Source organism: Grampus griseus (assembly GCF_964374135.1).
Source record: "Grampus griseus genome assembly, chromosome: 17".
Lineage (NCBI taxonomy): Eukaryota > Metazoa > Chordata > Mammalia > Artiodactyla > Delphinidae > Grampus > Grampus griseus.
In genome coordinates, this window is record NC_139011.1 from 36,959,296 (window position 1) to 36,987,064 (window position 27,769).

At 33.1% G+C, this 27,769-nt stretch overlaps 1 protein-coding gene across 1 annotated transcript in view; it reads right to left on the minus strand.

Annotated features, from left to right (window-relative positions):
• The window catches only part of VPS13B (vacuolar protein sorting 13 homolog B), an 803,413-nt gene that overhangs the window by 419,655 nt on the left and 355,989 nt on the right, over positions 1–27,769 (minus strand). Inside the window, exons 22-23 of the mRNA XM_082674491.1 lie at positions 26,253–26,380; positions 15,396–15,630 (exon numbers count right to left, since the gene is read on the minus strand). Coding sequence (XP_082530617.1) covers positions 15,396–15,630; positions 26,253–26,380 — 363 coding nt within the window. The remainder of the gene's footprint in view (positions 1–15,395; positions 15,631–26,252; positions 26,381–27,769) is intronic.

Consider the following 27,769-nt stretch of genomic DNA (forward strand, 5'->3'; position numbering starts at 1 on the left):
CTTACATCAATGGACAGATCACCCAGAAAGAAAATCAATAAGAAAAACAGTGGTCTTAAATGATACATTAGACCAGTTAGACTTAATAAATATCTAGAGGATATTCCATTCAAAAATAGAATACACATTCTTTTCAAGTACACATGGAACATTCTACAAGATAAATCACATGCTAGGTCACAAAACAAGTCTAAACAAATTTAAGAGGACAGAAATTACAGCAAGCATTTTTTTTCCTGACCCCAACAGTATCAAACTAGAAATGAATTACAGGAAGACAAATGGGAAAAAGACACAAACCCATGGACATTAAACAACATGCTCCTAAAAAACCAATGGGTCAATCAAAGAGGAAATCAGAAAATACCATGAAACAAATGAAAATAAAAACACAGCTTTCCAAAATCTATGGGAGGCTGCAAAAGCAGTTCTAAGAAGGAAGTTTATAGCAATAAAGGCCTATATCAAGAAACAAGAGAATTCTAAAATAAAAAAACTAACCTGCCATCTAAAGGAATTAGGAAAAGAAGAACAAATGATACCTAAAGTCAAAAGAAGGAAATAATAAACATCTGAGCAGAAATAAATGAAATAGAGATGAAAGAAACAACAGAAAAGATCAATGAAATCAAGAGCTGTTTTTTTGAAAAAATAAACAAAATTGATAAGCCTTTATTTAGCCAGGCTCATTAAGGAAAAAAAAAAAAAAAGAGAGTGAGAGAAAGAGAGAAGATCCAAATAAACAAAATGAGAAATGAAAGAGGAGAAATTAAAACCAATATCACCGAGATAAAAAATCACAATAGAAACACTATGAACAATTATATGCCAACAAATTGGACAAGCTAGAAGAAACAGATAAATTTCTAGGAACATACAATCTTCCAAGACAGAATCAGAAAGAAATAGACAATCTGAACAAACTGATCACTAGTATGAAATTGAATCAGTAATCAAAAAACTCCCAGCAAACAAAAGTCCAGGAGGTTCTGCCAGTGTAAGGCAGGCCACAAAAACTAGAGGCACTGCTGCCATGGTCAAAAAGAGGTCACCTGATCTGGAGTACTGAACAACAACCACACCCAGAAGTCTTGTCGTTGAAATGATGATCTCAGTAATGGTTGAACAGGGAGGGCCAACAGCTCTACTAGCCTAAGATTGTGAATGTGACTGGGGAAAGCATATTCCTGACTGACGTGACACACAAGCACAGTGGATGCAGAAGAACTGAGTTATCTGGACACTCCTAAACAACCATGAGACTACACATATGTATAGAGGACATGTGGAAGGGCTCAGAGGAAAGTAAAAGTTTGGCAGGTATGAGAATGGCCAGAACACTGAATACACAATCCTAACACATATAGAGATCTATCTATTAGTAGAGGACAAAAGCCTTATTTGAGAACTACCTCTGTTCAATTTTGGCTGACCACTAAGATAAGAAGACATAAGGGTGATACCTGAAAAGCCAGGGTTCAAATTAAAACCAAGAATAATAAGAACAGAACAAAACCGAGCTGAGACATCAGTGGTCACACAGTTAGGAAGGAACAGATTTAGCCCAAGGAAGTTACTTTACAAAGAAGCAAACTTGCATAAAAGAACAACAACTTTCTGGGGAAAAAGAAGAATACATATGCACACACTTAAAATTCTGAATATTTTAAAAATTTTAGGCAAACACAGAAATAGGAAAGTGTACCCTATTTCAGGAAAAAAAACCCACAGTCAATAAAAACAGTCTCTATGTGCCCACAGATGTAGCATGAAGCATAACAAAGGACAACAATTTAGCTATTATAAATGTGTTCAAAGAACTAGAGAAAAAGATTTTTTAAAATTCAAGGAAAGTATGAAAACAATGAATCAATAATCTCATAAGGAGAAAGAAAATACAAAAAAGAACCAAATCAAAATTTTATTTGATTTATTTATTTTTATACAGCACTTATTAGTTAACTTTTTTGTACAAATTAGTGTATATATGTCAATCCCAATCCACATCAAAATTTAAAGTAGAAAAGTACAATGACTGAAATGAATAATTTAGTAGAGAAGCTCAATAGCAGATTCATGCTGGCAGAAGAAAAAAACAATCAATGAACCTAAATACAGATCAATAGAAATTATCCAATCTGACTAGGGAAGAAAACCAAAAGGAGACCAGGAAAAACAGATAATCCCCAAACGACTGCCTCTGGGAGGCAGCAGAACGTCCATGCTAAAGAAATGTACTTCGGGATTGTGTTCAAGTCTATTCAAGTAAGCATTCAACATCTCTCATTATATACAGACACATAAGAATAGCCAATGCTATCAGGATCTTCAGGATCTAGAAAAACAGGCAGGGCACTTGGGGTCATTGAGGTAGCCAGGGAGATCAGTCAGACCAAGATTTGTCCAGAGTCCAGAGACAGTGGTCTCCCCAGGATGCAGGCACCATTCTCACTCAATCTGCCATGTAAAGGTCTGTACCATAAGCCTTTCCTTGTTGGCCTAACAGAGGAGCAGCATCAGCCATCCAACAAATCCAAGACATGACCCTACTGGCAAGGAGAGCATCTAGGAAGGCAAAGCCATCATGTCCTTGAATCAAAGCCTAAGTAAACTCTTAGGATTTGTCTTAAGTCGCAGCTTTCCTTAGAAGCTAGAGGTGTGAGTGTTTAAATCCCCCACTGGCCTGTGGAATCTAATGCAGTGCCCCCACCCCCCACCAACCCCACTTCCGGCATGGTGTAGATACACTTTCTGTACCTGTGCATTCTGCTGCCACGTGAGTAAAACTCCAAGATTGGAACAATAAGTGTGTTAATGCCACATACTGTCCTTAGAAGTCTTGTGGCATTAACGGAAGGGACAGGCGCAATGGTGGACATGAAATTACCCCTCCCAGAACCTCCTCCACATCAGCCTGTATGGGAACTAGCCCAGCATATCTGTATTCCACAGAATGCCCCAGAGGGGGTCTACCTTTGCATCTCTCTCCTGCCTGCATAGCACACTGATCTTTAACATTTTCAGTAACTCAGAGACATCTCTGGGACTTTCACATAGCTCCTGTCAACATGTCGGGCCGTTAACTACAAACTTGATTTTGATGGCTTGCTTTTCAAGAATAATTACCCTGTACCTGAAATGTTAGCCTATTTACTGCTTGTGCAAAAACACGACAATAAAATCAATGTTCTACAATTCCTGAAAGTAAAAAAAAAAAAAAAGTATCCATCCTGAAAAACAAGAAAAATGTATTGAAGAAAAAATTAACAGAGCCTCAGAGAGCTGAAGTGTACAAACCTAAAATGGAAGGCCCAGAGGTGAGAAGAAAAGAGCACAAAAATATTTGAAGAAATAATGGCTGAAAAATCTCCAAACTGATGAATAACATTAGTACATACATCCAAGCAGCTCAACCAAGCTCAAATAGGATGAATACTGAAACATAAATACCTATAGATATTATAGTCCAATTGTTGAAAACTACAGAACAAGAGAAGTTCTTAAAAGGAGCAAAAGAAAAATAACTCATCACATATAGTGGAAAATCAATATGTTTAAAAGTTGACTTCTACGTGAAATAATTGATTCAGAAGGCAGTGGAAAATCACATTCAGATACATGAAAGGAAGTAATAAACTGTCAACGAAGAACTCTACATCCAGAAAAACTATGTTACAAATATTAAGGTGAAATTAAAACATTCTCTGATCAACAAGGGCTGAGAGAATCCATTGCTAGCAAAGCTGCCTTATGAGTAATACTAAAGTAAGTCCTTCAGGTGCTACTTCAAATCCATGGGAGGAAATGAAGAGTGCTGGATACGACAAATAAGTGGGTTAATATGAAAAATTCTATATATGTATTACTTCTCATTTCTCCTCTCAAGTACTTTAAAAGGCAGTTGACTATACAGAGCAATGAATATAACACTGTATTGCTGGGTTACGATACATAGAGGTGTGATATATGTGTGAACAGAAATGAATAGAGAACAGAACTATGTTCAAAAATTTTTTCCATAATTTATCAGAATTAAGTTAAAATATATCTGAGGTGGAGTGTGATAAATTCAGAAACATAATATAATCCTTAGAGCCATCACAAATTAATACATAGTAAAAAAAAAATCAGTGGAGAAAATGAAAAAATGATATGCTAAAATACATACCTAAAACAAAGAAGGTATTAAAAGAGACAGGGAACAAAAAACAAGACAAGCAGATAACAAATAGCAAGTGACCAATTTAATTAAAATACATCAACATTACATGAAATATAGATGGTCTAAACCCCCCATTTAAAAATAAGAGATTGTCAGACTGCACAAAAAAATCAAAATCTAACTAAATGCTGTCTAAAAGAGAAATACCTGCATTCAAAAACATAACTATGTTTAAATAAAAAGGATGAAAAAGATATACCATAAAAACTATAACCATAAAAAAGTTGGAATAGCTATAAAAAATAACAGATAAAATAGATTTAAGAAAATACGTTTTATACAGGCAGAGATGGACATTTCATAATGATAACAGGATCAATATTTTAGGAATCCGTAACAGATATATGCACATATGCATCTAACAACAGAGCTTCAAAATCTATGAAGCAAAAATTGACAAAATTTAAATAAAAAATGGATGACTAAATAAAAATACTTGAAAATTTCAATACTCTAGTACTTTCAATAATTGACAGACTAACTAGACAGAAAGTCAGTAGGGTTATAGAAGAACTGAACAACAATATCAACCAACCAACCTAACTGACATACATAGAATGTTGTACCCAACTACTACAGAACAACCATTCAAGCACACATGGAACATTTTCCCAAACAGACCATATGCTAGGCCATCAAGCAATTCTTAATAAATTTAAAGGGATTAAAATCATACCATATATGTTCTAGACCACAATGGAATGGAACAGACAACTGAAAACCAATAAGAAAAAAACCAACGAAACTAAAAGTTGGTTCTCTGAGTAGATAGCAACCTGATAACCCTTTAGCTAGGCTAACCTCAAAGAAGGAGAGAAGGCACAAGTAAAATCAGGAATTAGAGAAGGAATATTACTATTAACCCTAAATAAATTTAAAAGGTTAAACAACAACCCTTATAATGAACAATGCTATTATATCCTCACAAATTAGACAACCTAGACTCAGGGACAACTTTCGAGAAAGACACAATTTATTAAAACTGACTAAAAAGGAAATAGAAAATTTGAACAGACCTATAACAAATAAAGAGACTGAATTATTCATTTAAAAATTTTCCACTAAAAAAAAAGTCCACCAATTCCACATGCCTTCACTTGGCGAATTCTATCAAATATTTAAAGAAATAATGCCAATACTCCACAAACTCTTCCAGAAATAGAGGAGGAGAAAAGACTTCCCAACTCATTCTATGAGGCCAGCATTACCCTGATATAAAAACCAAAGACACTGTCAGAAAACTATAGACTAAAATCCCTCATGAATACAGATAAAAAAATAAAAAGGTAAACCGTGTTCGGCATCATATGAAGAGATGACGCGCCATAACCAAATGGTCTATATCCCCAAATACAAGATTAGTTTGGGGGAAAGAGGAGGGTGGGATGAATTGGGAGATTGGGATTGACATATATATATATATATATATATATATATATATATATATATATACACACACACACACACACTACTATGTATAAAATAGATAACTAATGAGAACCTACTGTATAACACAGGAAACTACTTGGTGTTCTGTGGTGACCTAAATGGGAAGGAAATCCAAAAGAGAGGGGATATATGTATATGTATGGCTGACTCACTTTGCTCTACAGCTGAAACTGACACAGCAGTGTAAAACGACTATACTCCAATTTAAAAAAAGATTAGTTTAATCAATTAATTATGTAAAATTGATTAATGAAATATATCACATTAATAGCATACAGTAGGGGAAAAACACACATGATCACCTCAATAGATTCATAAAAACACTTGATAAAATCCAAAACCACCTCAGCGTAAAAAGTCTCAATAAACTAAGAATAAAAAGGATCTTTCTCAACTTCATGAGGGGCATCTATGAAAAATTCACAGTTACCATTGTATTTAATGGTGCAAGTCTAAATCCTCTTACTTTAAGATGGAAATGGATTCAAAAAAACGTTAACTTCATATAAAACACTCATGATAAAACAGTAAGAGAAAAAAACATGACTGAAAATTTCATCAGGCATTATTATCCTAATTTTATAATGAATATAATCATTATACATAATGAATATTATATGTGTATTATATGTGATAACAAAAAGTTGAAAGATAAAACAACCCACACTCCACAACAAGAGAAGCCACCACAATGAGAAGCTTGTGCACCACAACAAAGAGTAGACGCCGCTCGCCGCAACTAGAGAAAGCCCGTGCGCAGCAACAAAGACCCAACACAGCCAAAGATAAATAAATAAACTAAAAAAAAATAATAATCACTTCTTTATTTTAAAAAAAGTGGTCATCATCAAGGGATTTTTATTTTCTCCTGTATATGTTACTTGCTTTCCAAATTTCCTTTAATGAGGGCATTATACTAACTTAGATAAATCAGACAGAGAAAGACAACTACTGTATATCACTTGTATATGAAATCTAAAAAAGCTGAACTCAGACAAAAGAATGGTGGTTACCAGGGGCTGGAGGGTAAGGATACACACACCCTACACAGATTGGAGAGATATTGCTAAAGAGTGCAAACTTGCAACTATAAGATCTGAAGATCTAATGCACAGCATAGTGATTTTCAGTCAACAATACATATTACACACATCAAAGTTGCTAAGAGACTAGATCTTAAATGTTCTCACCACAGAAAAGAAATGATAATTATGTGACCTGATAGAAATGTTAGCTAACACCACACTGGTAATCATATTGCAATATATGTGTATCAAATCAGCATGCTGTACACCTTAAACTTACATAATTTTATATGTCAACTGTATCTGAATTTAAAAATTCCCATTAATTAGAATGTTACCTTGGTATCATTTAAAAACCATATTTTTAAGATCTTAAGGCAATGTAAATTATAGTTTATTTTTAAAAGGTGAGCAGGATATTAGATCTGCAATGTAAATTATATTGTTAAGGCAATGTAAATTATATAGTTTATTTTTAAAAGGTGAGCAGGATATTAGATCTGCCATATTGGTTTTTGTTTTTAAAATAAGTGTTTGTGTGGGAGGGTGGAAAATGCAAAATTGATTAACAGGAAATAAATAAAGTAAGGTTCCTTGTCTAGCCTTTAAAAGTTATAGAACCCAGAGGTAAACAAATGATTGAGCAGGATGAATGTGAGCTACTGAGAAGAGAACAATGTCTGTAGCAATTATATTAAAAATGTTTAGGCAGTCCAACAGCTTAACTTCATTTGTTATACATGTATGATGGCTTCCAAGAAATTTATTTAAAAACAACACCAACAAGAACAAATCTCAAGCTCTTTTCTGAGCTTCCTCTTTTACCCAGGCAATCTCATTTACATAGGGTTTAAGAATTAAAGTCAAAGACACTGAGTAAAGCTGGGAAAAAAACTACTGCTATAGTACATCATCATCTTTCAGAACAAGTGGAAATTATGATTATCAAACTATGATATTTTAAAAATATCTATACTGTAATAATACATATGAACAACTAAGGTGACCAGAATTACATGGAAAAAATAGCCCTCATGTTTTTCATAGATGCTCAACAATTTTCACATCAGTTTCTATTAAAACTCATTAAATCCAACAATAGCAGAGTTTTAATTTATAAATGATCTTTACATTTCAACTTTGTCAAAATATTTTATTAAAGTCACAGGCAACTCTTTCAAAAAAGGAAAAACAAACCTCTGCTAGGCACAGGGTAGAAACCCATCTGCTCAGAGGTGTGAGCTAGATGTAGCAAATTACATCTGCAAGCCTCACTGCAAATGCTCTCTAATGAAATTCAAGATGTTGATTTTGACCCACACACCCTACACAGATTGGATCTGGCTATATTAGCGATCATCTCTCCCTTCTCATGGCAACTGAAATCAGATGACACATTTCAACAAACAGTCCCTCATTTTGAACTTTGAAGTCCAAGTTCAGTATAGAAGGCTCAAATCTATAAAGTGAGAACGCTTTTGTTCATCCTATTGATCATCTTTGTAATGCTAAAGGGTTTTTTTTTCATTTTGTTCATATCATAATGACTAGATCACTGTATTTTGAATCTAAACAACTAGATTCAAAAATTAAGGTTTAAATAGAAATTTAGAACTCCAGTATGATAACCAAGCAACACCAAAGACAAAGAGCAAGAGAAAAATAACTTCACAGGAGTTATGAATCCAAGTTAAAAAAAAAAAAAAGATAAAGAAAGTTTTAATTGAAACCACGGTCTTCATAACCACCAGGGTCAAATGGTGAAACATTAAAATTTTAACTAAAAATTCAAAGTTGTTTCCTACAGTAGAATACAGACAATGCATCATTAAGTTCCATTTTTGCTTAAATTATCCTGACTTGGTTTCTGTTGTGTACAACCAAAGGATATCAAGGTATATATACATCTAAATACCATCTCTCTTTTCCGCCTTTCTCAAATATTTTTTTAAAGACACTGGAAATTTGTTATATCAATTTTTCACTTTCTGTTTAGTCCTTAAGGCACCATCATCTGACCTGCATTAACACTATTCCTCTGAAAGTACGGTGATAAGAAAAACCAATCATCCAAAATTGTCAAATCCCTTTCACATCTTTTAGTCCTCATCGTATTGGGCATCTCTGCTACATTTAAATGACTAGATTGTGTGTCTTCCATGACACTACTGCCTCATGGGTTTTTCTGTACTTACCTTATTCACAGTTTTCAACATAGATTATTTTTTTTCCTTTTCAGCCAGTGAACATTAGTGTTCCCCCCTTTTTCTATCTGGATTATACTTATTTGTCTCTACATAAGTGATTTCAGGTGATCACATCTTTTTTCATGGTCTTCCCTGCTATCACATTGTGTATCTCTAACAATGATTCCTCTTTTGAGCTCTAGACCCATATATGCAACAGCTTATTAGATATATTTACCTGAATGTCCCACAAACACTCTACAGTATGTGCCAACCTAAATTCATCCTTCCCAGCTTCCACACCCAAAACTAAACCTCTTTCTTCATTTGTAATCATAATATTAACCATATAAATGTCTACACACATCCAAGCTAGGAACCATGGAGTTATTCTACACATTTACTTCTCCTTCACTATCTATAACTAATCCAGTCACAAAGTTTTGCCAGTTTTTTTGTTAACTATTTCTCTATTCTTTCCCATTTTCTCCATCCCTATCACCACCATTCTGGTTCTGACAGTCATGTTTCCAGACAACTATAATAGCTAGATGCAATATCTAATCTCCTTGCCTCCAATTTTCCTATCTTCCCCTGAGCCCATGCCCTCTCAGAACCCCACCAAATCCATCATCTACAATTATCAAAAAACATTTACTGAACAAAAATGAGTTGAACATAAAACAATAATAGTATTGGAGAAGCAGACTAGAAAGAAGCGCAATCGGAAGGTGGTATAGATTTAGATACACTGCATATCTGGTTGATCATGAATGATTGAAAATATTTATCTACATTCTGAAACCAGCAAAATGACACTGAGAGAGAAAAAAAGCATTATAACTCAAAATGAGGATGAGAACAGGAGAGGACAAAACAGCAGATAAGTAATATCATGAAATTTTTAAACATATAAATATAATAGATAAATAGCAAGTGACTGAGGCCCAGAGAGATAAACCATAAAGGATCAATCTGATTCATGACAACCATCCTTCAACAGGTTCCAATACTCAAATATGTCTGAAAAAGAGAATGTGGAATGACACTGAAACCAGGAGGACTAGTTGAAAACTGAAAGTGAACAGACCTCAAGATTCTTTCTCAATCTATGCACAGGTATAAAGATAAAGAGTAAACTACTTTTTACATGTATGCATCAAAGGGTTATACTCAAATATTTTTACAAACAACATTTAAAATGAAGAAAAAATATATACTTATGGTCTTTCATAAGTTAATATCTACAGATTTTTAATGCCTGAAGAAGTTTTAAATATCTTGAAATAATCTCCTTTCCTCAAGGTAGGTTTGGCCAATGAGAATAACCAGGTGGTTAAAAAACTGAAACCTGAAGTAAAATTTAGGTTTCAATGTTGATTATATAGTCACTCTATAGTCTCCTAGGGAGTATGAAAAATAGACTTTAGAAGTTTCTATTTGATTCTAGTCCTCTCCATCTGGTGTATGATATTTTTAAAAGTTGAAAATAAACTAAGATTCTAACTCATCAGTTCTGGAAAAAAAATCAGAGAATATAATAACATCTTATGCTTTAAAGATGGAGACTTCTGTAGTTCTTAAGACGTTCATAATATATTGGAAAAACAAGATAAGAATAAAACATTTTATCAAATGAAAAGGACAAACAGTTGAAGTTGGCAGGAGCGTTGCAGGAGTAAGAGGGATTTGAAAAGAGTATTGAAGAGATAACAAATAGTACGGTAGTACACATCAGCCCTTTCATAAAATCCATTAAGGGGTGGCTATAATATTGTCATAACATCTTTAACCTCACTGGGGGATTCTATTTCCAGAAACAATGGTAGATTTCATTCCCTGAATGACCCTTGCACTAAAAACAAATGAAAATGATGAATGTATTTATAAAATGTTTATATGTAACACATAGTATGATTAAAACTTATATTTGTTTACACACACAAACACGCGCACGCACACACACAATACCTCCTTAAAATCATTAATGAGTTTCTCCAAAAAGTAAAGACTATTAATGCCATGGAATGAGAGAAGCCAGAAACTCAGAGGTAAACAAAACAAATCGCTTGAGGCATTTCAAAACTGGTGAAATTGAACATCCTTGCTCACAAGTAAGGCTGATTAAAGAATTAGACAATAATATAAAATAAATGATTCATGTATCAAGAAACACAAAGAAGCCTTGAAAATTATGAATAAAAAGGAGTTTTAAAAATCAATCAAGGGCTTCCCTGGTGGCACAGTGGTTGAGAGTCCGCCTGCCGATGCAGGGTACGCGGGCTCGTGCCCCGGTCTGGGAAGATCCCACATGCTGCGGAGCGGCTGGGCCCGTGAGCCATGGCCGCTAAGCCTGTGCGTCCGGAGCCTGTGCTCCGCAATGCGAGAGGCCACAACAGCGAGAGGCCCGCGTACCGCAAAAAAGAAAAAAAAAAATCAATCAAAATGAAAAGAATATCATAAGTAAAAATTTAATAAAGTGCTACAAAGTTCAAAAACGGGTAAATTAATTTATGGTTTTAGATGTCAAGATGCAGTTTGAATCTGAAGAAAGAGGTTCGCAAGGAACTAGAGAAGATCTCCTGGGTGCTGGTAATATTTTTGATCTTGATTCAGATGTAGGCAACAGGGGTAGGTTTATTATAAAATGTATCAAGCTGTGAACTAAGAGTTGAGCAGTTTTCTATATGATATATTTGAATTCTATAAAAGTTTATTCAAAAAATTCAATGAATAACTGTTTAACAGCATATTAGACCCAGCTTTAAAAAATTAATGAAATGGAGGACCAGATTAAAGAAATTACTGAGAATGCAGGTCAGCAAGTCAAAGAGAAAAAATATAAAAGTACAAAGAAGAGACAAGAATAATACAGTAAAAATGTGAAAAATTCTAAAATATATGTAAGAAAGAATAAGGCACAGGCAATATCTGAAGATATTATGCCAGAAAACTTGCAGAACTCATAAAAGACACCAACACTAAAACTTTAAAACACAAAGATTTAAAAAATTCTGAAAGCTGCCAGAGAGGAAGGACAAAATACCTTCAAAGAAACACAAACTGCAAGTGGACATTGCAGATAAATATTTTCATTGTCAATAGGACAATGAAAAGCAAGAGTCAGCACAATGGAATTTTTAATGGGTCAGACAAAAATAACTACCAACAAAGAAATTATATATCCACCAATATATCTTTCAAAAAGGAGGGCAAAATAAAGACATTTTCAAACAAACAAAATTAAGTTTGCTAACAACATATCATCACTAAAAGGCAAAAGGAAAATGGTCTGAGATAGAATAAAGGACTGAATTGTAAGAAGGAATGTCTAGTAAGGCACTAGTATAGGAGTCCACAAACATGGCCCATGACCAAATCTGGCTATCAGATTTTGTAAATAAAGTTTCAAAGAAACACAGTCATGTCAGTTCATCAACATATTGCCTACGGCTGCTTCTGCACTCCAAAGCAGAGTTGAGTAGTTGCAACAAGACCACATAACTGGTAAAACTGAAAATATTTACTATCTGGCTCCTTACTAAATAAATTTTCCAAACCCTGCCCTGATTATATATATGCAATAAATATAAGCAATTATTTTTTTAAGTGATAAACCATTAATCCAGAGAGGATGATTGAATTAAAGTATTTTAAGACCTGTGTGTTGTTCAGTAGCAGAGTAAATAACTTGATTTAATGCATAATTTAATAAATTAAATATGCAGCTTAATATTTCTAGGACCAGAGCTGACTTTGAGGAAAGGGTGTTAATTTCTAAGATTGAAAGAAAAACAGTTAAGGAATACTTTCCAATATAGCAGGAGAAAAAAGGAATTAAAATAACATATATTACAGTATAAAGGAAAAAAACTGTTATTTAAACAACTAAATAAATTCAAACAAGATAGTGAACAGATAACAGGAGAAATGGAGGATGGGAGAAATGGGAGAAAATATTTGCAAATCACATATCTAATAAGTGTCTAATATCAGAATATATAAGGAACTCTTACAACTCAACAATAAAGAGACAAATAACCCAACTAAAAAGTGGGCAAAGGATTTGAAAAGGGACTTCCCTGGTGGTCCAGTGGGTAAGACTCCGTGCTCCCAATGCAGGGGGCCCGGGTTTGATCCCTGGTCGGGGAACTAGATCCTGCATACATGCTGCAACTAAGAAGCCCACATGCCACAACTAAGAGTTCACATGCTGCCACTAAAGAGTCTGCATGCTGCAAGTAAGAAGGCTGCATGCCGCAACTGAAAATCCCACATGCCACAATGAAGATCCCACGTGCCGCAACTAAGACCCAGTGCAGCCAAAATAAATTTAAAAATATTTTTAAAAAGAAAGGATTTGAATAGAAGAAGAAAATACAGAACAGGATCTACAAATGGCCACTGAGCACATGAAAAGATGCTCAAAATCATTAGACATTACGGAAATGAAAATCAACACCACTAGATACCACTTCCCACCCACTGAGAAGGCTAGAACCAATAAGACAATAACAAGAGAACAATAATAAGTGGTGACACAGATATGGATAAATTAATATTGTAAATCAACTATACTTGCACATAAAAATATGTGACTAAATTAGAACCTTCATTCATTGATGTGGGATTGTAAAATGGCACAGATATTTTGAAAAACAGTCTTGTCAATTCCTCAAAAGCTAAAGCACAGAGTTACCAAATGACCCAACAATTCTACTATATATATCTAATAGAAATTAAAACATATGTCCATGCAAAACAGTGTACAAGAATGATCATAGCAGCATTATTGATAATAGCCAAAAAGTGGAAACAACCCAAATACCCATCAAGTAATGAATAAATAAAATGTGGTATAACCATAAAATGAATTATTATTCAGCCATAAAAAGGAATGAAGACATACATACTATAACAATGGTTCTATGAAAGAAGTGAAAGATGGCTTCTTTCACTTACCACTTATAATGGTAAGTGAAAGAAGCCAGTCACAGAAGACCACAAATTTTGTTATTTCATTCATATGAAATGTCTAGAAGAAGCAAATTCATAGGGATAGAAAGACAAGTGGTTCGTAGGGTCTGGGGGGAAGGGAGAAAGAGGAGTAGGTGCTAATGATATACCAATTCTTTTTAGGGTGATAAAATTATTCTAAAATTTTATAGTGATGGTTGCATAAAACTTGTAAATACACTAAAAATCATCTAACTGTATACTTTAAATGGAAGAATTTTACAATATGTGAATTTTATCAATGAGTTTTAACAAAAAATCAAGGTACAAATCATTTAATCTTACAAAAATTATTCCAGAGTTAAAATTTTAAAAAAAAGGAGGAAGCACTCCCAGCTCACTTTATGAGCTTTATGAGCTCACTTCACTCTAGCATATCGTTGATATGACATGTAATAGCTATTGTGATAATAAGGAATTCCCTATAACTGAAAACAAATAACAAAGAATGGCTATGTCCAATATGCTAGAGAAATTATCAAGACAAAGAGCACTTAAGAAGAACTCTAAAGAAGTTCCTTCTAACTCTCACAATTCTATGATTTTATGATAATGGTATTCATATCATTAAGTACCAACATTAATTTCTGCCAGTAAAATCATGCTTACTTTTGATAAACCTATGAAAACTAGATTTCAATGGAAATTTCAATAGAGAAAAGGAGAGAGAAATCGACATTAAGTCAAAATCAAAAATTGCAGACTGTACCTGCTTTTCAATAACAGTACTGTGGTAATCTGAACGATATCAGGATTCAGACACTTACATCCTAATAATATGAACAAGTTGTTGACCTATTTAGCACTGTCAAAAAATTTCAGGCTTGTTATTAAAATATAGATTCACATTATTTACTTTGTGACTCAAAACTTCTCCAGGTTCACACAGTTTGAAATGAATACATCAAAGTTCAAAAGGGTATGAACCTACAACTGAAAACACTGCAACATCAGAAATCAAGTATTTACTGAAGAAAGATCCATGGCTCCAATCATCACACAATTATCTACTTTATTTAAATAAATGAGTAATCTAGAAATATAGCATGCTTGCTGTAAATAATGTATTCATTTGATTATGTATTTATGAAGCATCCATTCATAAGTCAAGTGGCTTAAATTAAAATCAACCTACTTATAATTCTTAGTTCAGCCTAATGCAAACATCTGAAACCAACATCCTTCTCAAGTTAATTTTATCTATGTTTAGCATTTCAGTGATCATACTGTATTCTATATGATCTTTTGTAGATAGTCTCCATATATACATATATATAGTCTCCATATATATAAAAGGTGTGGCTATCAATAAACATCATCATTTCGTTCATTCACTTTGTAAATCACTTAGTTCATTTCCATGCAGTTCTTTCAATGAGAAGACTGATTCAGAAATGCACTGGCATTAAAAAAAAAAAGCAGTAAAACTAAAAATATCAGTATAAAATATAATAAACATAGTAAAATAACCATAGGAAGAATTTTTTTAAAAAGTACCTTCTTCAAGGATGGGTCGTGGGATGACAAAAGGAATCTCCTGCAGAGGTTCCATATACTTGTGGCCAGCACTAACAACCTTTATTTGAGGCAAACAGAGGACAAGTGTTCCTGGCATGCTGGTTTGTCCATGGTACCAACTTCTTACTGTTCCAGGAATGTCACCAGATACAATTGTACTTGGGGAAGGCAAGCTATCACTTGGGATGAACACACAACAAGATTGTACTTCAAGCTAGAAAAGAAAAGCAAAATCAAAATATTTGGATCAGACTAAATTTGAGAGTAAATGTATCCTCAAACATCTAATATCTTTACCAGAATACACAGGCAAGCCAAAAAAAAGAAAATGCCCCATACTTATGTCTTTATGAGTTACTTTCACTAAAGAATACAACAAACACTTGAAAAGGTATTGTTTCTTGCTATAAATTTGATCAAAAGAGCACAGTGACATGAAATGAAAACGTATCTGCCTTTCCACAGTTCTTTCCAAGAAACATGATTGAGTTAGAAAATGTGCTGGCAAAAAAAGGTGAGAAAATCCTTTTTTTGCAGTTCATTACATTTTGTTAACACCAGCTAAGGTCTTAGAATGGACTAGCATTTTATTGCTCTTACTTTAAAAAATAGAAAACCACAAACAGCTATATCTATGTGAATTTGTCCCTTACTTCACATACTGAAATTTAAGAAAAGAATATTTTAAATGTTCAGATTACATCTCTAGACAAACATTAAAGGAGAACATGTTTATAACATATAGTAATGAAGAAAATTCAGGAGACTTAAAAATCAGAGTGTTATTCCTTACTTTTATCATACTTCAACTTATTACCTAAATTATGATTTCAAGTGAAATTTTTATGTTCCCCTATGCCCAGTGTAGTTACTTAGGTCGCCAGGCCCTAACAGAGTTAAAGTAAGACTAAGCAAGACCAAATAAAAAATTGAATACATCATGAGTTTTTAATTCAAAAGCAATGTAAGTAAAAGCCTATTAGTCTTAGGTGACTCTTGTACAAGGTAATATTCTGTACCTGGTTAGTAAACTGCCCAAACAGCCTACCATACTTAAATTATTTTTAAGAAAATACAAAATATAACCTTTAATTTTCTAGAAAATATTTGGCATACAAAGGTATTATCTAATAAAAACTAAAATTTGTTTGCTTGAAAAATGTTTGGATAGTCTCGCAACTTAAAATAACAAAGAGATCATATTTTATAAAAGATAACTAAGAATAAAGTAATAACCTTCTCTTGGGGTTAATATATTCCTTAGTGAGAGCATGATATGTAACAGGTCTGGAATTCCTTGATATGATAAATAATTTGCCAGTCTTACAAATTAAGTACACTTACTCATTTTCCCTTCAATATTTCTGTGCATGGACAAATTGATGAACTCAGTGAAGAGAAATATAAGTAAACTTTTGCAAAAAAAAAAGTATGTTGGTTCATGAAGTATGAGATTTTTTAGGTTTAGAATTTTATCTTGTAGCTTAATTTAAGCATGTATATGGTTAAGTAATTCATTGTTGATTTAAGATCACAACATTTTTAACTTCTGAAATAGAAGTGTATATTGTCTCAGATGTTATTACATTTATGTTTTAAAATATATAACTGCATTAGTGATGTTAAAGTGCACAAGCTAAAGTGGCACACTGACAGCATATTCTCCTATATTAATTATGGTTTTAAGGTCAAACAATGAAGGGTCAGTGTTTAACACTTTATGTTAGATTTTTTAAAAATATTTATTTGTTTATTTAATTTATTTGGCTGTGCTGGGTCTTAGTTGCGGCATGCGGGATCTTCATTGTGGCACTCGGGATCTTCATTGCAGCATGTGATATCTTTTAGTTGCAGCGTACGAATTCTTAGTTGCGGCATGTGAGATCTAGTTCCCTGACCAGCAATCAAACCTGGGCCCCTTGCATTGGGAGTACGGAGGCTTAGCCACTGGACCACCAGGGAAGTCCCTGTGTTAGATATTGATGCTATGTTGAAAAATGCTTCCAACAATGTGAGATAATTAGTTTAATATGCTGCCGTACACAGATTTATACATACATGTCCTGAGAAATTTAAATTGTGCCAAAATTTCCAAAATCACAATATATTCCAAATTTCCACTAATTTGGAAATCAATTATTCAATCAAATTAAAACAACCTGAGCAATGCATACAGAATCGACAGTATGTTAGCCTGACATACATAACAAGTGTAAAAAATAAACTTTCTAAAAAATGATGTATATTGTGGGGATTCTTTTAATGATAAGAACTAAAACATATACATAATCCAAATTGTTCAAACTTATTATAATGTTACATCTATTATGTATACTAAAGCTATCACATAAATCTTTTTACACTTTTAAAATAACTGTTAAACTGTATGTCTAAAATTGTGGTTTTAATGTAAAATGTTGAGTGATTTATATAAGTGAATATAAATCTGCAGCAGTAAATTTTGTATTAATGTAAGGATCTGACAATCCAAGGGAAAGAAAATGAAGTAATCTGCCAGTAAGAAGTCCTCAAACCGGGGGTCAGATCATGTTCATGGAAACCATCTGGTTGGGACCCTCTGAGCCACACCAAACACAAATGATCTTTTAAAAAAATATCCTATTCATTAATGCATCACAGCTGCACTGAGTGTTACTTCATTTTTCCATGGCAACATCCTTTTTGTTTCAAGGATCTTATTTCAGTTTTGGTAGCAACATGTTCTTTTGCCAATATTGAACACATTCATGTGTTAAAGTGAAGGGATTATTACAAATTCTTGAAGTAGAACCACCTCTATTTTGATTCCTATTAGGTCAAGGGCTACATATCTAAGTATCATATGCTGAGGATAAACCAATAAAGTAGAAATTATTCGGTATTATTTTAATAAATGAAATGATTGTCATGCGTTTTTTCTTAAGTTCCAAGTTCCGTTTTTTCTGAAGTTTCAAGTGCTGTTTGAAAAGATATATGCCATTTGTACCCCCATCCTCCATAAGTAAGGTTTGGTAAACTTTGATTTTTCTAATTTGTGTGTTCTATAACTGTGACCATAACTGAGTTAAAAAGAAGAGACTAAGACAGGTTTCATTTATACATTAACCTAATAAGCATTTTAATTAGCCCACTCTCCATTATACAGAATAACTTTACATAAATGCTTTAAAATGTCACACCATATTTTCTGCCCCTTTAAATAATGCTCCTATTTCCCAAATAACATGTTTTCCTTTCTTCAAAACTTGAAACTTGGACTTCTCTCGTGGCACAGTGGTTAAGAATCCGCCTGCCAATGCAGGGGACATAGGTTCGATCTCTGGTCCGGGAAGATACCACATGCTGCAGAGCAACTAAGCCTGTGTGCCACAACTACTGAGCCTGCGCTCTAGAGCCCGCGAGCCACAACTACTGAGCCCGCATGCCACAACTACTGAAGCCCACGTGCCTAGAGCCCGTGCTCCACAACAAGAGAAGCCACCGCAATGAGAAGTCCGCACACCGCAACAAAGACTAGCCCCCGCTCACCACAAGTAGAGAAAGCCCGCACACAGTAATGAAGACCCAACACAGCCAAAACTAACTAAATAAATAAATTTATTAAAAAAAAAAAAACCCTTGAAACTTTAGTGATAATTATAGTTAGAAAATTTCTACAGAATGAAATGTTCTCTGCATGAATGTATTTTACTCCTCAGGAAACAGTTTCAAATAAAAAATAAAAGTGAAGAAACACTGCAGGTTGTATTTTCATTCACTTTTTCTTTCTTTTATTCATGCATTCTTTAACATCCACCATTAACTGAGCTGGAAGTCAGGAAAACAGACAAAAGACATAGTCCTAGCATTTAAGAAACTTGAAACAAGAGGATTTTAAAATACTAATAGCCTTACATAATTCTCACTAGAGCATAATAAAGTCTATAATGTCAGACACTGTGCTTATTTTGTTCAGGCTACAGTCTCAGTACATAGTACAGTGCCTAGCATATGCTAGGTGTTAAATAATTGTTAAATAAGTGAACACAATTATTTTTATTAGCACCAGATATTGATGTTAATTAAAATAATTGTTTAATGCATGTTGTTCATCATTTCATTTCACAGAGACATCTAGTAATTAATAAAATTGACTTGTTAGCCAGATTGGTTCATCTCCAGCTGTGGAACCTTTGACAAGTTATTTGGTCTTTCCATGACTTCAGAATCTTCATCTGTAAAGGGGGGAACTCAGCTTTGATATAAAGATGTAACATATTAACTGCCACCTAAATGTTCACTAAATAAACAAAGTCAATGAACATACACTAAATATCTACTATACACTAGATCCATATATTAGTTCTCATGGATTTAAGAAAGATGTTCACAATACTTTTATTTTAAAATGCTGTTGCTTATGGTTTAGCTGTCTATGCATACAGAGGCCAACAAAATAAGTAGTATTATATTTGCACTATGAAACATAAATAAGCTACAGCCCAAATTGTTTTCTTATTCTATAAATTCTCAATATGTTATGAAAATATTTGGGATATCTTCCCATTTCGTAGAAATCTAAATATACACAATTTAGGGCATTAGTTAAAAACCTCAAAAGTGCACCTGGTCTTCTTTTCCACAGTGAGTGTTACAAATCTCCACACTTTTCCCATAGATACTTGTCAAGGGAAGACATGAAAAAAATCCTAGATTTGTATTCCAGACTTCCTCTTCCTAACAAACTACCATGCAACTGCTGTCACTTTCTCAATGCCTATAAATAAAAATATAGCCCTGTGTGCAAATTTTAAGTATTAAATGTAAATAATTACTTTCATAATTAATGTGATTGACAACGGATATGTCTAGCCTAAAACGTCTTATCTCATCCTGGAGATAAGCCAGGAAGTTCACTGGACTTGAGAACATTAAGTGTATCGTGCAATATGATTACTGCATCACTGGTCATACACTATATGTAACTCTCTGGGAGAAAAAATTCAATTGTTGTAGCTTAACTGGCTTATGGTGCTTGAGAAACTTTGACACTCTCACCAAAATCTCACAGAACGTGGAAAGTCATTTCCTAAAAGGAATAAAAGATTATCAGCAAAAAAAAGGAGATCAGGATGCTTTGTATGGAAAATAAAGTGTCCATTTTACACTATACTGTCCACAGTCAGAAGACTTCAGAAACTACAAAAAACACCCAGGAAATGCCATAGGACAGCAACACGATCTTCAACGTAAAAGACAAAAAGACCTGAGTTTGGCAAAAACCAGGGTAATGTTCTCCTTTATTAGTGAATTCTAGGCCAGAGTACTTCTATTTTGTCAACCGCTTGCCATTGCCAATTATGTGGTTCTGGAATAAAAAATGTAATAGATAGGAACTTTGCTGATGAGCAGATGGAGAAAAATTGCAAAAAAAATGAGATTATGCTAATCTATGGTGAAAAGGCTCCCCCAAAACCAAATTCATATTAAAAAATTGTTCAGCACTACATTTAGCACTATAAAACAATCCAATTACAGTTAAGTATGCAAGTTCTTTTTCCCATTGAAAAACAAATAGGTTATCACAAATATTGTTGATGTCTTAATGCAATGTACGTCTTTCTAAAATAAGTAAAAAGTTCATGGGCTTAGCAAATATCAACTTTGGCTCCAAAATCAACTTTCCAGAAACTCTGATTCCAAACACATTTACTTGCTCAAACTTCCATTAAAAGAATAATCCTTCGATGGCTTTAAGTTATGATGTTTTGTTTAATCTGATGACAACTTCAGGGTTTTCTTTTTTATATTTTGGCTCATAAAATGTCTTGGACAATGGACACAACTTTTTTAAAAACTCAGTTTTAGGGCCCAGATTTTGATCATTGAATCAGAATCTAGTTTTATTTTTGAACTTTTTCAGAATATATTAACATTTGGAAATGTCTAAATATATAGTATGTATAATACAGGCCTGGGACTAGGAGTGAGGCAAGCAAGGTGCCTTGATCATTTTCAAAATAATCTATACAAATATACATCATTTAGTACTCCCATAATTAAATGTTAATTTATACACAATAAGCTTAGTCAACTGAGGAACATCAGACTAAACTGTACACTTAAAAAAATGGTTAAGGTAAATGTTACATGTGTATTTAGCCAAAAAAAAAAAAAAAGAGGAACATCAGTATCTTTACTTATAACTAATCCATAATGACATATAAGATTAAGTTCATTGTTCGTGATAAAGCTAATGAAGGCACTGCATCATTACAAAACAAGCAAAAGAACCAAAAGAATTACATAAGAACGTTAGACTTGGAAATACCTTAAACATTACTTAATCTAGTCATTTCATATTACAGATAAGCAAAGTTAAGCCCAGAGTTAACATCCAGAATCTGATAGTGCTGAACAATGGCTCCTTGAAATTCTATACATCCTTGGCTTCCTTGAACTCTCTGACCTTTCCTTCTACATTTCTGATCATTCCTTTAGGGTTTCCTTCAAGGATACTTTCTCTTATACTGACTACTTTAGAAATGGTATCTGCTTGGCCCACTGCTCTTTCAACTTAACATACTTTTTTGAATTCTCCTAGTTTTAACCATCTGTAGATGATTTCCAAAATTATATTTCTTCCTTAAACTCCAGATATGAATATTCAGTCTAAGAGATACCTGGATATCTCACAGGCATTTCAAATACATGTGTAAATTCAAACTCCCAATTTGCTGCTAACCTTGAAAAGCTGCTTCTCACTATCATGTAATGGCATCACTATCTACCCAGATCAGAACCTGGAATGCCAGTTAGACCCCCTCCTTTCTCTTATTCTCCAAATCCATAAGTCACTAGGTTCTGGTGACTTTACCTTAAGTCTCTCAGGGTTTGCTGTCTAACTTTCCCTATTATCTAGTGTTTTGAAACCATTGTTTAATATACTTTATCCATTTTTTGGTTGTTTCAGGCAGCAAGATAAATCTGGGCCCTGTTACTTCATCCTGGGCAGAGGAGGATGTTCTCCAGAATATCTTATGTTGTGGAATATTCATGTGTTTACGTATTGGCTTACAAATATCGTAACGATCTCAAATCGCTTGGAATCTTAAATTGGAAGATTTTCCTAGAGCCGTCAAAATATCAGGTAGCCTAATACTAGCTTTCTTAGTCCCTGTTACAACGACTTCTCAAAACGATATCAAAAAAGGGTAATTACACTAAATTAATCCATTTTTTTAATGGAATGGGTAAAGGGAGTAAGGTTATTTTTGATACAGTTACTTATATCATCATGAAATAATATTTAGAACCAAAGTAAATTTCAAACAGCTATATATTCTTTATAGCTATTATATTCTGGAGAATGCTATAAAGTCATCTAATTCTATAAATCAATAAATACTAATCTGAGATAGTATCCAAATTCACCATGAACCTGGCAGAGCATGCCCTAGGTACCCTTTCAGTAAATGACATTTACCTTGACATCTCCATTTTTCTTTTGGATCATAAGAGTTTTCTAAGGGATCTCTCTAAGAGACACTCCCCACAAAATGCTTCATAGAATGGTTATTTGCCTTTTTCCTGCTAGATCAACAGAACTGTTATATTTCTTTTGTCTCCTCAACATCTAGCATGATCTATAACAAAGATTAAGTGCTGAATGTGAGAATGAATGAAAGAATAATAAATGGAGGGAAAGAGCATTCTATAATGTATTACTAGGCAACTAGCTGTTTTAAAAAAGAAACAAGTTTATAGTAGGGTACTAAAAGGTTAACATGCTTATGATCATTAAGTAAATACTTATATTCCAACAGAAATTTTTGGGAAATACAATGTTTAACAGAAAGGATATAAGAAATTTCATAAAGTGAATATGTCATAAAGTGACATATTAAAGAGCAATAGGGCCTTGGAGCCAATCCTCAAATTATATTCCACCTCTTCATCGACTCCAGAGCTACATTTCTGAGGAAAGTATAAGATAATTAATATTAAAAAGACACATAAAGTCCAAGAGATCTGTTACAGTCCCACTACAGTGGAACTTCTATTTCTATATATATATATATTACATATACATATTTCATACATATGAAGCGAATACTATATAAGGTTATTTTGGTATCAAAGCACTTTCACTAGAATAGAGGAGGAAAACTGAGCAAGAAAAGAAAGGAGCTGTGTTGCCAGGAAAAGAAAGCTGTAGATGAGAGTCAAAAGAAAGCAAATTTTTGTAGTAGGATAGACATCTAAATTTAAGAGATATGTCCATGAAAATCTATTATACACTAAATAAGTCTCAGAAAAGACACAAAGAAAACATATCTTTCCTACCACAGTTTTTGGTCCCAGTTTAATGAAATCAAAATACAACTAACTTCTGAAAACAACTGGCTTAAAGTACAGTGCTAACGAAAAACATGATGTGTAAGGTAAAGTGCTAGAAAGAGATCTAATAATATTTGGATTATTCCTTTCTTCCATGAAATATTATTTGTGTCAAACTATAATCTAGAACCTCAGATTGAACTATAATCAGATAAGTTCACTGTTATTTATTTATATAATAATTATAGTAGAAATATGTGCTCAAAGTAGTTACTCGTCTTCTTAACTTACTAATCACTTTAGCATTTACATTTATTGACTACTAAATACACCATAGATTACTCCCTCTAGAAGATTACAAAATAATACATAACAAGATGATAGGTATTACTCATCAGGGAAAAAACATTTATTTTATTGGTGATTTAAATAGTAGAAACAGAATGTGTTAAAACAGTGAAATTAGAGGACCACATAAAGGTCAGTAAGGCATTATGTAGAAACACAGGAAATAAGAAAGACTTCTTAAGTTTACTATTTTATGACCACAGACTAGAGTAAACTAAGAATGCAGATTGAGGTTGACCAAATTGAGAAAAAGAATAAAACTGAGATACAGTTGCCCATGTACCATCCTCATTCCCATCAGTAATACATGTCCCTTGAGATTAAAGATCTTATCATAAGAGAAGCTACATATAATTAAGTGAATAAATATAAATAGTTACCAGGAGCAAAACCACACATGGTCTCGTTAGCTCTATCATGTGGCATGAGTAAATGCTTGTACTAGGACTGAGTGATATACAATGAAAGACATCATAAGGAGATAGTCTTTATTATAGATTAAAGAAAGTAACATTGAATATAAATGTTCAGCAATATCTTAAGAGCACTGTCTGTTTTCTTCTTCTACAATCAATCTCAAACAATGTAAAGGCACTAAATGTTTCCTACATTCATGTTGTTTCACCTTCCTATCTCATGCCACCAATGCATCAAAGGAACCTCTAGAGGAGGAACACAGGTAAGTCAACACGAGGAGTTATTAGGATAATATTAATAGCAAAGGCCTCATGCTGGCAGAGATTAGTAAGATATAGCTGATGTCTGTGAAAAAGTCATGTTTCCTGCAAGTTAAGAGTTAAAACAACAACAAAAGAATGACAAAAACACTTTCTCTCTCCCCCCTCTTCTCTTAATTTTATAAAAGCAGCATGCTAAGAGAGGCTGTAAAAGATTGCCAAAACCCAGGTTACTGGCCCTTGTATTAAATAGTATTTCAAATACAGATGACCCTTGAACAAAACAAGGATTAGGGTCACTGAACCCTCGCAGCAGAAAATCCAGATATAACTTTACAGTCCACCCTTTGTATTCACTGTTCTGAATCCACGGGTTCAACCAACCACGGACCATGTAGTACTGAAGTATTGAAAAAAATCCACATATAAGTGGACCTGCACTGTTCAAACCCATGCTGTTCAAGGATCAACTGTAATCATATTTACATGATGATATTAGGGAACTGGAGGTGTTTTTAGATATATTTCTAAAAAGTGATTTAATAAGGTTTTATTGTAGTAATCAGACTATATTATAGCTATGCATAGGTGTCTGTATCACTTTTCTATACTGCATAGCAAATTACCACAAATGTAGCAGCTAAAAACAGCACATATTTATTATCTTGCAGTTTAGGTGGGTGAAGCATCCTGGTTTAATTTTATAGATCATCTACCTTGTTCTTTCTTGTTCATAAGGTGGAAGCAACATTCTTTTGCAATTTTCTACAACTTAAACAGAAATGGAAGGCCCCAGTACTTAGATATTACTGTCTGGTACACATAAAATTCTACAAAGATGCCTCTGTTATCAGTCTTTCATATCTTATTTCAAAGAGGAAAAAAATCTATACAAAAACTGAGCAACTGCTGAGTTACCCTTACCTAATTCCTATGAAATGAGATAAGCATTTAATTGTGTATTTTCATCAGTTAAAACATGATCTGGAAGAAGTGTAATTCAATAGATTAAATTATGTGTACTTAAAAGTGAAAATAAGTGAGAAGAAAATTTAATAACAATAAAATAGATAGTTACAATTATCATTTTCATATTTGGTTTATAATTAGGTAGGAATAATAATTAGATAACCCTTTTATTTTAATTCCAACTAAGTTTTTTATTTCAGTACTGAGATAAGAATGTTATTGGTATATTGACCATTTAAAATATTTCAAATAATGCTTAAAAGAAACAAAAAGTAAAACGAATTATTTAATTCAAATAACATTTCAAAATTTGTGTAATTTTATAACTTTATCAGGAAGAGCATATGTTTCATATCATTTTATTAATAATACGCAAAGTGCACCAATAGTTTTTATTTAAATTATGAAATGAGATGGTATACATGAGTGTCACCAGTGAGAAAATTTTACCAATATTAAAGGTTCTGAAAATTAAAAAGAATCATAAAAATTAAAACCATGATACTTCTAACTTTCATTTTACCTGCAGTGTGAGACCCTTTACTGCATTCCATACTACTCCAATAAACTCCTTCATTCTTTCTTCAGGACTTCTACAGCCTTCAGCTATATTCAGCATGGCTTTCACAGGAACTGACAATGGTCTGGATTCTAAGAATAAGAATAGCTAGAGTTATTTAACATAAATGTACCTTATAGTTTCACATAAATATACAGAAAATACTTCCAATATTATTTCTTTCCTTGTTTAAAATTAAAACTTCTATATGAGATTATAAAATATATTAGATCATTTTATCTTAAAGAATTACTGATTTTTACAATTATTCAAAACCAAGCAAACCTCATCTGTTAAAACTCAAGAGAGTGTTGATGACTTGTCAGGGATTGATGATTGGGAGGTAGGTTTGTGGAACAATGGTAATGTTCTATTTTTTTAATACATGGATGTGTTTATATTGTGAAAATTTATTAAATGGTAACCTAACAATCTGTTCGTTTCTCAGCATGAAGTTAATACATCAATAAAAATCTTACTTGATGAGAAAGAAAATTCAACTACAAAGCACTTGCTTCATCCAAAATTGATATAAAATGTATCTTCCCGTATGTGAATTGTCTTGATAACAAAAGCTTACTCATAGTATCTCTCAATTTTTTTTCTTTTTTCTTTATTTTTTGATGGTAAGCAAAAGAAGCATTGAACACATAAAAGGCAGATATATGTTAAGAAAAATTTTGTTCATCTAAAATAAAGAACTTAGAGAACTTTGACAATTTTTATAATGTAAATTTCAGAAATTAAATATTTATAACAATATATTATATCTGGACAGATCCATATGTATTTATATATTTTAAGTTAATGCAAACATATAATTTATAGGTGCTATTTTAAATACCATAAAATAAATAAATCAGATCTTGCTTTTCAAGACTTTTACTAAGTTAGGTTTGATGATCATAGGACGGTCTCCAAAGTAACTGCTACCATATCACCACTATGAGAATGACAATTGCTGTATCTAGGCATACTTTCCCTCTCCTCTCAATTTGGGTCACATATTTGCAGATTTACAATATCTTAACGGCATGGAGCATAAACCTTTTATTCTCATAATCCCACAGTCTACCACATTATACATATTAGAAATTCAAAAATTGTTTAAAAGAAACAAAAACAGTTTGAGAGAGACCCATGGAGCTGGAAGCAGAGCATTCTAGGCAGATGGAACAACAATGTGAAGGCCCAGGATGGGAGTGTACTTAGGATTTTCAAGCAACAGTATAAAAGCAAGGATGGCTAGAACAGAGTAAGAGAGAAGTGCGAGACAAGGTCAGAGCTATCAACAGAGACCAAATCATACAGGGCTTACATAGGCCATGGTAAGGAGGCTGGGTTTTACTTCGAGGGAGCCAGGATATGAAAATGGATTCTAAATACATTCATGAAATTAATGGACATTATTTTAAGAGAACTTCTCTAGCGACTGTGCAGAAAACTGTCTACATAGATCAAGTATCAAAACAGGAAGACAA